This window comes from Crocuta crocuta, unplaced genomic scaffold (genome assembly GCF_008692635.1).
Source record: "Crocuta crocuta isolate KB4526 unplaced genomic scaffold, BGI_CrCroc_1.0 scaffold172, whole genome shotgun sequence".
Lineage (NCBI taxonomy): Eukaryota > Metazoa > Chordata > Mammalia > Carnivora > Hyaenidae > Crocuta > Crocuta crocuta.
The window spans coordinates 1005117-1017805 of record NW_027528872.1 but is presented as its reverse complement, the minus strand read 5'-3'; the positions used below and the strand labels follow the sequence as shown (position 1 = coordinate 1017805).

The 12689-nt window shown below is 39.5% G+C and overlaps 1 protein-coding gene and 1 long non-coding RNA gene across 5 annotated transcripts in view; one reads left to right on the top strand and one right to left on the bottom strand.

The window, feature by feature from the left end:
• The window catches only part of OPCML (opioid binding protein/cell adhesion molecule like), a 581265-nt gene that overhangs the window by 313277 nt on the left and 255299 nt on the right, over positions 1-12689 (bottom strand). For all 4 annotated transcript variants that reach the window (XM_077756524.1, XM_077756523.1, XM_077756521.1 and 1 more), the window contains exon 2: positions 2873-3105. In XM_077756524.1, the coding sequence (XP_077612650.1) occupies positions 2873-3105 (233 nt within the window). The remainder of the gene's footprint in view (positions 1-2872; positions 3106-12689) is intronic.
• Positions 3021-11361, top strand: LOC144225362 (uncharacterized). Its single transcript, XR_013333276.1, has 3 exons — positions 3021-3107; positions 8373-8581; positions 11175-11361. It is a non-coding gene; the product is annotated as an uncharacterized LOC144225362 (long non-coding RNA).

Below are 12689 nucleotides of genomic sequence, written 5' to 3'. Positions count from 1 at the left end.
ATACATGCCTTATTGTATTCCAAAAGCTTTCTACTCAGTCAGATAAATCTTCTTTAAGAGGATTAGGAAACTTTCATTATCTTTATCTAACCTGAACTAACACTAAGCCTGAAAAATTAATCTATAGACTGGACAAAAGCCGATAGCTGCTGGGAAGAAGGAGGACTCTTGGACTTCTTTCTAACTGAGCAGTGGGGTCTCTGCCTCCACCCACTAGAAATTCAACTCGTCTCCAAAGAAAGAACAAGTCACCCATTGCTAACCAAGACAGAAGAGAATGCAGCTCCCTGAGTGCCTTTCTTTTACCTCTCAGTAAATGTAAAGGCCCATCTGCTAAGTGTTCCAAGGGAAGGTTGTCCCCTCCTACGTCCACCCACCTTGATCTTTTGCTTTGAATGTCACACCTTAGTCACCCAGAGCTACAAGAGTCACTTGGCCTGCAATGTGGAGACTGTGAGGAAGTGACCTCTGAAACTTAAGTCACTCCATGGGTCTGCTCTTGCCTCTTCGCAGACTCTTTCTGACCCAAGCCTATGAGGTCCATAGGGAGACATCACTGGCTTCCATATCCAGCCCAAGAAATTGCTCCGAGGGCCTTATGAAGCACACTATCCCGGAAGCTCCACATCACTAGCCCTTTATGGCCTGTATTGACTTTGACACGCTTACACAATCTGTCTTATTTCCTGAAAAGTGATAGCCTTGTTCTGTTTGAGTCTGTTTCTGTACAGTGCCTGACAGTTCTTTTTTATTTCAGTGCTGCATTTCCTGAATTTGAAGATAACTTTGCTGTCAAGGCCACGAAGGTGCCATGGAGGCGTCACTTCCAATGCTGAGAATTTCAGCTCCTCTGGAACTAGGCCCAGGTGGCAGGCGGGGTAGTGAGAACTCACACTCCCTTGTTTTCGGCACCCCTAGAAACTTTCAACAGACATTCCAGCTCATCTCAGATAACTGATCTCACCAAGTGCTTCCACCATCCTCTGAGAAGAAGCATCAGACATGACAGTTGTCTTAATCTCCAGATGGCAGGCCGTCTTGTAGCTCCAAAGCAGTGATCATCACCAAGCCATACCCCTGGGTGGGACACGCATGGAGAATGGAAACAGCAGAGTGTACAGGCATCTGTGGTAGGCAGGCCAATGTGGGCGTCTGAAAGCACTTGGAGATGAGAGAAGGGCTTGGAGGCCAAACTGAGGCTGGGCTTCAAGCAATATGGCAGCACCCAGGGCCTTCTGGGAAAGAGAGCTGCAGCAGACTGATCTCTGGTCCAGCACATGCCATTACAAATGTCTCAAGAACCAGAAACCTGGATGCTGTGCTAGCAAAGAGCTGTTTTAGCTAAAAGAAAGGCCACGCTGATTTATACAAGTGAATGAAGTGTGAAAAGACACTACCACTACTCAAATTCCTCATTAAACCAACTGAAATGAATAAAGTAATTTTTTTAGAAAAGTAGAGGTAAAGGCATTCATATTAGCTAAGCCAAGATACAACACACATTTCACAAACTGAAAACGATTTGTCAAATCTACTCCAGATGGTAACTGATAAAAGGCACTTATTAAAGCCTGAATCACACACAGGGACTCTCTCTGAGAGCTCAGTGTATAGTTCCAAGAGGTCAGTATAGGAGACTGTGAGAAAGGCCCACCCAAGTCTCTCATTTGGTGGAGAAAGGCTGTGTCACTGGGGGACAGCAAGTGGTCTCCTCAGCACTTCATTGCTACCATGAGTCAATGCCTGAGAGAAATTGCTTTACATAGCAGTGGTGGGGTGGGGGTTGGGGGTGATGTTAATTGGGGGCGGTTCAAAATAAGTTAATTTGTATCGCTGCCTTGTTTTAAAATGGCTCCCAAATTCTCATAGTTGCTATTTGAATGTGTTTTTAATTCCAAATAATTAATAGTTAATATCTGGGATTCTGACATTTCCTCAGCCTTAGTTTTGTTCCTACAATGTAAAATTCTAATGAAAAGGTATTGCACAATATGTTTGGGTATACTGACACAGGTTTTTAAACAGAGAATGAGAAAGAATGTTAGGGAACACCTCCCCTTTTTAAAAATTATATAGATATATTTCTGACATAGACCTGGAGATAGCATTTTCACTAGTATCCCTCTGTCTCTATATTTTTTATAATTTTTTAAAATTTATTTCTGAGAGAGAGAGAGAGAGAGAGAGAGAGAACGAGCAGGGGAAGGTCAGAGAGAGAGGGAGACACAGAATCTGAAACAGCCCCCTGAGCTGTCAGCACAGAGACCGACACGGGGCTTGAACCCAAAAACCGTGAGATCATGACCTGAGCCAAAGTCGGACGCTTAACCGACTGAGCCACCCAGGCGCCCCAGTATCCCTCTTAATATATGCTCCATTGTGAGGCTAAAGGGATGCCCAGACCACAAACTGGGCTGGGGTGGACTTGACCACAGTACCCAGAACCCCCTCTGGAACGTGCAACAGCAACCATGCAAAAGCAGTCACAAGTCCTCTAATGTCACATCAGTGTTAACCTTTTATTATGAAATAATCCTATGAAGATAATTAAAAGGCACAGAGAGTAATGCCACCTCTTTTTTTTAATGTGTCTTGCCCTACTTCAGAGCTCTCAGTAACTTAAAGCTCAACAAGCACATGCCAAACAACTTATTAACAAGAACAGAAGGGCCAGAGGTACAATCGAGAGACTGTGAAGATATTCAGTACTTAGTCAAGAATCCAGCAGATGGGAAGAAATCCAGCAATCTCTGGGTTCTGCAGTGGAAAATGTTTCTCATGTCTTCATACATGAGTAGAAGCAAAGACTGAGACAATGTTTCCCTTCCATCATTGACAGGCCCACCAAGCTCTGAATGCAGCTGTAACTCACCTTGCACTATGAGGTGGACTCGGGAAGTTTTCGGGTGGTTGTCCGTCTGCACAGAGCAGGTGTATGGACCCTCGTCATATACATCCACGTTCTGGATCATGATGCTGTACTGGGTCGGTGTGTTGACCAGGATGATCACACGAGGGTCTATGGACCACTTGTCATTCCCAGCATAGAGGATGGTGCTGCGGTTTAGCCAGGCCACTCGGGTGACTCGATCATCTATGGTACACCTGTGAGTGAGGAGGGTGGAATGGAGATGGAGGGCATTGGGATAGGGGAGGGGAATAGGGGAGGGAAACATTGAGGAAGGGAGGTGGGGAAGGGAAGAAGAGAGTGTTGAGAGACTGCATCATAAATGTGGTTGTTGTATTCTGAGGGGTAAATGAAACAACACAGGCCTATACTAAAAAAAACAAAACAAAACAAAACAAACAATCAATTATTGATGAAACTTCTAAAGTATAGGGTAACAGTGGCCTCAATTATCCTGAAGACACCATGATATAAATTTGTTTCAGTTTGGTTTGGAGCATATTATGTGACGAACTTTGCCGTATATTTGCTTTCCATCTTATTTTTCCCCCCAGGCTTATATGAAAATTAGTTTATATTTCTTGAGCACATTTACCACCTTGTGGGAGACATGGCCCAGGGGCATAGGGGCAAGAAAATGGATCAGTATTTCAAATAGGTCACAGATAATCCACAAAGCAAATACTTAACTTGTTGTTAGACAAAACTTGAACATATTTACCACCAGCCCTCCCTGATATGATAATCTCCTTGTACCCCTAAGCTACCCAAAGCCTGCAAACTACAATTTATAACACGGATTGATAAAATTCACCTTAGAAAGCCAAAAATTTTTGAGAAAGTCATGGCTGCTTTTGAAGATGTCAGCAGAAGGAAGAAGAAAGTGATCAGAGTTCCTCTTCCCTCCTGCTGCCACCCCCTACCTACCCCCAACCCAGAGAACAAGGTGGCTGATGTCACCCTGGTTATCATAATGGTAAAAAGCTAATCTCAAAAAAAATAACTAATCTCTACCTCTTCATACCTCACACATACTCTTCCTAACAATTGGGAGCTATAAATGAAAGTAGAATTTGTTTTTTGCTACGTATGACTTGCAGGCTATCAGGTCTAATAAAGAAATAGATAATACCTGCTGGTCAGAAAGAAAATTTACATATGTGCTCCAGGATTTTTGCAATCTATTGAAAGAAAATAGAAGAGAATCCCTTGTAAATGTGGGCTTGCAAAGAAGGGTGTGGTTCAAGGGCCCTGGCTATGCCCACCTGCCACTCACCACTCTAGTCTGAGCCTGAATTGCAGTATCTGGGCAAATAAGGAGGTCCAATTATAGCTGCACTGCTTCTGTAAGATGTCCTAGCAAACAGATTCGAGGCTCGCCTTCTGGGCACAAGGAACATGAATCCAGCCCCTCCAGATGAGAAGACAGAAAAAACACTGCCTCATCTCACCAAATCTGATCCCATTTTGACTGAAAGTAGAGATCCTTCCGACAAGGCTCAGGAGACAAGAACACCAAAGACACTAGCAATGGACGATAGAGCATGCACTTTTGGACATGCTGTTTTCTCTTAGCGACAGGGCCAGCCAGACACAGCCTGAATGACTATGGGAGCAGAATAATACTAGAGTACTAAAATGGCAGATTCTGTTGAAAGGGGAAAATGCCCAGTCCCGCAAAGTATTCTCCTTGGTAGGTAGGACACACGGAAGTAATACTAGCTTCCAATCACAGAGGTCTTTGTACCTCTGGTCTACCTGTCATTCAGCAGGTTATGGCAGCTTTGAGTTAGGGGTGGAGTGATAATTAGATGCTTTCACAGGATGGCAGGAAGGAAATGTTCTCTTCTAAATTTTCTTTATTTGCTGTTTTTTAAACTACAAAAATAAAATAAGCATGTTTAAACGTGTAAATAAGTGAGGTCCTTAATTTCCTAACACTCTTGTTACTTCTTCCGCATCTCACTCTTTACATACATATTTTCACATAAATAAAGACTGTTGATTTCTTTACCTGAAATATAATCATACTTCATATTCCTATGAAGTTTTCTTTTTGTTTTTGAAACTTGACCACAGCTATCCCTGAACACCAGTAGTTATAGATCTATTTTTATATATTTTTTTTCTTTTTTGAGAGAGAGAGAAAGAGAGAGCGAGCACAAGTGGGGAAGAGAGGAAGAAGGAAAGGGAGAGAGAATCTCAAGCAGGCTCCATGCTCAGGATGGAGCCTGACAGAGGGCTTGATCCCATGACCCTAGGATCATGACCTGAGCCAAAATGAAGAATCAAATGCTCAACTGACAGAGCTACCGAGGTGCCCCTATTTTTGTAATTATTTCTAAGGAAGTCTAAGGTCAGCAAATTGAGTTTTGGAGGCCCAACTGCATTTACCATTAGATTGTTATAATTATCATTGAGTGACTCTTTGCCACCTTCACAGGTGTGTCATAGTGATAAAAAAAAATTGAAGTTCTGCAGTTACCTTCATATCCTGAGACCCTAGCTTCACTCTCTGCGGTTTTCTCCTTCTAGAGCAACTTTCCATTTCCCTTATGCAAACTAAAAATCCCTAATGGACCTTTTACTCTACCCTTTTAAAAGCATTTCTTAGGGGAAAAAAAGAAAAAAATAAATAAACACATTCATTCACTCTCAGTTGCAATTGATTGATAAGGGTTCCTGTGAAACCTTTCTTCATAACAAATGTGTTTTCATAAACACCAAATCTCTATTTGAATAACTCCTGACAATGAAGTTCTAATTGTTCAGTGCCAGGAACTGGCAAGCCTGGAAGTGGATGGTAAATTGGGAAAGAGTAAAGGCAGTCACTTTCTAGTCCCCAGAACCACAAAAACCCAGGTGACAAAGTGCAAACAAATATTCTTGCTTTTATTTTAGTCAATTATGTAACCTCTTGAACATTTTAAGTTGATGTATTTTTTTATTTCTTAAATTTATTTTTGAGAAAGCATGAGTCAGGGAGGGACAGAGAGAGAGGGACAGAGGATCTGAAGTGGGCTCAGCTCGGACAGCAGCAAGCATGATGTGGGGCTTGAACTCATGAACCGTGATATCATGACCTAGTGAAAGTTGGAAACTCACCCAACTGAGCCACGGAGGTGCCCCTAAGTTTATATAATTTTTAATATTTAAGTTAAAAGGATGCACTGCTTGCCTGTGGAGAATACTCACAATTTTAAACTTAAAATGTCACGATATTCCTTAGTATATTATATATATATTCAATAAAATTTAAATGCAATATTGATTTGATTATCTAGTTTCAAAATTCATAAACAATTATTTATTAGTCATAAAATATGGATCGTTCCTTTTTAAAACTTGAACTTGTGTTTTCAATAAATGTCTTCTGCAGGATTTGTCTTGATGTAATCTTTCATACTTAAAAACCTTTTATTGATCAGCTACCCTCTTTATTTGCAAATATATAGAGAAAGATGGAAATTGAAATTTCTTTTATGTTCTATGATCATAAAGCTCTGAGTAATGCTATTTTCTTTCAGAATGAGCTATTACAAAGACAATATTGATAAAACAATGTAAATATATTATTTGCTTCATTAAGTAATAATTAAACATAAAAAGTAAACTTTTACTGGAAATATAGTACTTAATGAGGTAGATGGGGTTTTTTAAATTACTTTGAGGGAAGCATGGGTGGCTCAGTAAGTTAAGTGTCTGAGTCTTGAATTCAACTCAGGTCATGATTTCATGGTTAATGAGTTTGAGCCCTGCATTAGGCTCCATGCTGTCAGCCTGGAAACTGCTTGGGATTCTCTCTCTCCCTCTCCCTCTGCCCCACCCCTGCTCCCCTGCTTTCCCTCCCTCTCTCTCAGAATAAACTGAAAAAAATAAAAATAAAAATAAAATGATATCTTGAATAAATATCCTTACTGCTAGAATAGGATAGAGTTCAGGCCTGATTCAATTTCTATTTTTGTTTGAGAGAAACCTAGTTCACATAAGCGATGGAGAGTCTTGTATAGCAGTGCCACTCAATTCTTTGAACCTCTTCCAAGATATGTGCCAAAAATCACACAGAAATATAGCTTCAAAAATTATTTTAATGATCTCACAGCTGACAATTCAATTAGTTCCTCTTTCAGTTTCTTTTAAAGCAATGAATTGAAAAATACCTGACTTGCAAAGGGCTTTGTAACTCGGTATTAAATTCATTCAATTTCATAATCTGGACCATATATTGTTAACATTTTACCAGGCCTTATCAAATGACTATTAAAGATATGTTTCTCTTTTACTTAGAAGGAACTTCTTTAAACTAATACAGACAGAAGGGTGGGTAAAATTGAATGCTGTTTATTTTAATATGCCAAATCATATTGTTCTCTACCAGAAAATGTCTCTTTCTTTGATTCTAAGATAGACAAGGTATCTTCTTTGCCATGATACCTTTGCCCTTTGCCTTCATTACATCTAAGCTTTACTTTGGTAGGTTCTCTTTCAAGAGTGGTTTTTTTTGTTTTGTTTTGTTTTGTTCTTGGTAATAGTTGGATGGTGGTGACAAATAAAGGTAAATTCTTTCCTGGGCAATTTATAAAAGGGGAACATCCAGAAAGAATCATTAGAATTACAATTCAATCTCAGTTATTTTCTTAGGCAGATTGATTTAAGAAATCTGAGATCCTGAATGTATCCTCTTAAGTGCATGGAACCGGTACAAGTTACCAAGGTCTTACAGGGACTGACTTTGAAACAGGTCAGTCCAAATCTATCCTCCAGGGGCAAAACATACTCTCAGTGCCCTGCCACACAGCCTTTGGAAAGTCTCATGCACTCCTTTGGTAGATGTACCCCAGGCAGATGTCCACAGCCCAATTTACCTGCAGTCAAACATGAGCCTCATTAGTAGGCAGGGACAAATAGAATGGAATAACTATATAAATCTATCTCTTCAAATGGGGCAGAGCTGATTCATTGAGTCTATACAGTCTTAGAACCGAAGAATGATAAAGATCCTTGTGAGAATGGTGATGTTGGTTGAGGGGAAAGAAGGAAGCATAACAGGTATCAGCAGGAAGAAGAGTTCAGAGAATACCTTTTTTAAAAACATGCTTAAGTGTTCTTCCAAACCTGGCTCCTTCCCTGCTGTTTATGGCTGTGTTGGACTCTCATTAACAGGAAGCACAGGGAGGAGAGTTTTTTATGTTAAATAAGGGCATGCAAGAGGAAAATCAAGAGACATGAATGATAACTTTCTAATTTCTTGAAACCTCTTTTAGGTCTCTAAAATTCTTACCCTTAAGCAAATCCTATCTAGTGGTTCTTGATAAGATAGAATTCATTACAACTCAATGATAACGTCCAAAATTACATAGTGCTTATTGGTGCCTAGCACAGTTTAAGAACTTTCCATATATTAAATCATCTTAGCCTCATAACTACCCTTTGATACATGGTCTCTTATTATCATTCTTTACAGATCACGAAACTGAGATGCAGAGAGCTTCAATACTCTGAACAGTTGGTACAACCAGAGTAGAGGATTTACACCTATCCAGCATGGTGAAGAATTCCTGCACTTAAGGGCTGTTGGCTTCGCCTCAAAAAGAAAGTGCTTGTGGCTCAAGAATCAAAGTAATAAGGCCAGGAGGAGATGTTTGGCATTATCCAGTTTCCCACAAATTTATGGTATTCAGTTTTTAATTTTAGCATTTAATTTTCTCATAAGAGATAAAATAGCTTGGGAGAACAAGAAAGATGTTTGGAAATGACTTTTGTACATCCTTAAACCACCTCTAGCTATTTGTGAAGAGTGGAAATACTCAGAAAGGGCAAAGAAATGCCAAAAGCTATTGGAAGAAAGGAACCTTACAGGCAAAGTTGTCATTTCCAATTCCACTAAATATGGGTCATGAGGTTAAGATGCAGGGTCATTTTGTTTTCTTATTAAGGAAGAAGTGCAGATAGAGGAAATCCATGCTTTCAAGAAGTGGTTCTCAAACTTTACTGTGCATCAGATTCACTCTGAGAACTCTTTAAAATACAGATTGCTGGGGCGCCTGGGTGGCTTAGTCGGTTAAGCATCCGACTTTCGCTTAGGTCATGATCGCGGTTCGTGGGTTTGAGCCCTGCGTCGGGCTCTGTGCTGACTGCCAGCTTGGAGCCTGGAGCCTGTTTCAGTCTGTGACTCCCTCTCTCTCTGACCCTCCCTTGCTCACGCTGTCTCTCTCTCTCTCCTAGAAATAAATAAAAAATATTTTTAAAAAAATAAAATAAAATACAGATTGCTGAGCCCAACTACCAAGTGCTTCTGATTCAGTGGGTTGGAAGTGGGGCTGAGAATCTGCATTTTCAAGTTCCCAGATGAGGCTCATGCTGCTGGTCTGGGGACTTCTCTTTGACAACCACCGCCTTTAAGAAAACAGACAAGAGACAAGTTGAAATTCAATCAAAATAAAATCTTTCTGAAAAGTGAAATTAGCCAGCTTTAAGGTTTTCGTTTGTGTTCTTTAGGTTTGCTTTTGTTTTTATATTTTGCCTCTGAAAATACAAAATAAAAACCCACCATGATTCACATAACAGATATTTAATAATTATCTAAGGTACACTAGACAATGTTCCAGGAGCTGAGAATGCTAGCTGGCAAACAGGCAAAGGTCATGTTCCTTGAGGCTATGTCCAGTGAGACAAAGAAAGCATATAAGTGAATAAACATGTTAGTTTCAGAGGATGGCAAGTGGCAAATGCAAAGCAGGTTAACGAATGGTGAGTGCCAGGGGGACTGAGAGCATATTTGATACAGAGGAGTCAATAACGCCCTCTGGGGCTTGCATGCTAGATGCTGAAGTTTTTACAACCTTAAATCTGAATGCAGTACTGTGCACGTGTGAAAATCATGTGTACTTAAAAATAAAAGTCCCATCTCAATTACATACACAGATAGCTGTAGGAGTATTTAGATAACATGGATGACTAGAGAATGAGTATTTAATTAATTAGTTAATTAATTAATAAGAACAAGTATTTTGAACCAGCCTCACAAACAGTGCCTCTCTTGTATGGGTAACTCTGTAGATGTTAGCATTCAAAAAATTAAAAACTGACATTTTGAGAAACTGAAGTTAACCAGAAAATGTCTTTATCTATCCACCCTTGTTATTGGGATAAAACTTAAAATACATTGCATGCTTCTCTACTTTAATGACTAGAATGTAGTGAATAGAGTGAATAACCTCTAACAGACTCATCATTTTAAACTTCCACTCTCTTTGTAATTCAATGTTAAGAGAGAAGATCCTGGACTTCTTCATAGAATGTACAACACTGGATCTAATTATTTACACACTTATTTTTGGGGGGTTGTAAATACCATATGGATAAGGACCATGTTAGTGGTCTTCATTTTAAAATACCTAAACCTCCCACAGTGGATCTGGCATGTAGTATAGGTGAACAGTACATATTTATAATGATTAAAAGGAGTAAGACAATGTTTTTCAAACTAATTATCAAAAAGCCCCACAAAGATTATAGGGGCACCTGGGTGGTTCAGTCAGTTGAGCATCTGACTTCAGCTCAGTCCATGATCTTGTGGTTCTTGAGTTCGAGGCCTGCATTCAGCTCTGTGCTGATAGCTCAGAGCCTGGAGCCTGTTTCACTTTCTGTGTCTCCCTCTTTCCTTGACCTTCCCCCACTCATGCTCTGTCTCTCTTTCTTTCTCTCTAAAATCTAAACATTGAAAAAAGGAAAAATTTTCAAAAAGCCCACAAAGATTATAAATAATGATTTGTTGCAGTGAGAGTAGATCTTCAATCTTCTCACCACAAATAAGACAAGCTAATCGTGTGATCATCGCGATGGTGGTGTTAGCTTTTGCTGGGTGGTAGTCATTTGCAATACACAAATTTATCAAATCAACATGTTGTACACTTCAAACATAAAAATGTTATGTGTCAGTTATAGCTCAATCACACACACACACACACACACACACACACACACAGAACTTGCATAAGATGAAGTAGACATCCTTGGAGATATTGTGTGACTCTGTAAGTTATACACAGACACACACACACACACACACACACAAACACTCACATCCACCCCATGGGGTTTTTATTTATGTATCTTTTAACTTAGTGTTCTCATTTGTAACATACTCTGGAAAAATATAATATACACATATTCTGGATGTTTTATGACTACAATTATATTTAAATGTTCAAATTTGTGTCTATTATTACAATGGCATCAAAGAGTGTATCTTCTGTTGTTTCAGGCTAATGAGAAAATACAAAGGTGGTTCAGCAGTACACTTCTGCCAAGGAAAGCTGAATGAATGCCAGGGTCCACTATAGTAGCGAAGGTTCTCAAAAGTTGGAATGAAGCCATGTGGAGAGAGAACTCTGTTGTCATATGCCACATAGTAAAGTTAAAAGTGATGCTGTGGCAGCATCCAAGACCATATTCACACTGCAACTTGGAAATTAATTCTAATAAACTTTCATCTGCTCCATTAAATTAATGTTGTTAATTTTAGTGGTTATCTATGTGTATGATTTATAATTTTGGATTTTGGAGTCATTTAAGTGTACAAAGGTTAAGGGATTTATACCTAGTTTTATGATTTTATACATAAATTATTTTTTTAGAGTAATGTTACTACTGGGAAACCCTGAAATCTTGTCTCTGTCCACCCGTGCCCCCTGCCTTTAAAATGGCCTTCTAGAGAGTATTCAATTTAAGAAATGCTGGTAAAGGTGATAGAGTTGAATGTTAAAGCCCAATATGCATTTTCTTTTTAAATTTACCCATGATATTAATTTTTTGTCTTTGTTTTGAATGTCTTTGTCCTTTTTCATAAATTGAGTTAATTGAATTTCAGCTAAGAACCTTACATGTATCAAAACATATTAATAATACCAGTTTGAAAAATGGGAGGAAGAAGAGCTTGCTTTAGAGAATTCAAAGACCAATAATAAATGATTTTTTTTTTAAAGAAGAGGAGAGGAGGCAAACCAAAATGAAATATTTGCAGCTCAGTTCCCAAGGTATTCTAAACTGCACAAAGCTGTTCTCCTGGGAAGCTTTAACTACTTGGTTATTTCCTGAGTTACAAATACAGCCAACTCTAGAGCATCAACAAGGACCCTAAATTATGTAAGGGAAAACTTTATGATTCAGATAGTCAAAAATTCAATAAGAGTAATAACTCTGCTATAACTAATATTTGCTGATAGGGTATTGGTGGAGAATATATTGAGAGCTTCTGCAGAAGATTTGGGGGGGAATAGAGCTCCTTAGAGAGGGTCCAGTATGGAAATATGTCAGTCCAGCATGAGACTGACTTTGAAGGCTGACAGATACATGACATCTGCAGATTGTTTCTAATTGGAAGAAGGTGCCACACTAACAGTGGCTAGAGTTGGGGAGTTACATTAATATACAGAAAGGGTGCATGTGTCAGTTTGTGTGCATGTGTGTAAGTGAGGAGGAGTGTCATCGAGAGAAGAGGAGAAAGCATACAAATGCATGTAGGATGGGGACCTTGAGAAGACAGAGCATTTGAAACCAAACTAAGGAAGGTGTGGGGTCTCCTGAAAATGGTGTCACCTGAAGCAGAAAATCAGCTGCAAGATGATGATGTGTTGTGGTTTCAGCCATGACCGATGATATATGAGTCCATCAGAACAGTGCTCATTGTGTCCCGAAGCGAGCAAGAGGAACTTCCCTTCCCCACCAGCACAGTGAGGGCTCTACTGGAATGCAGAGAGCAACTTCACACACCTCCCTA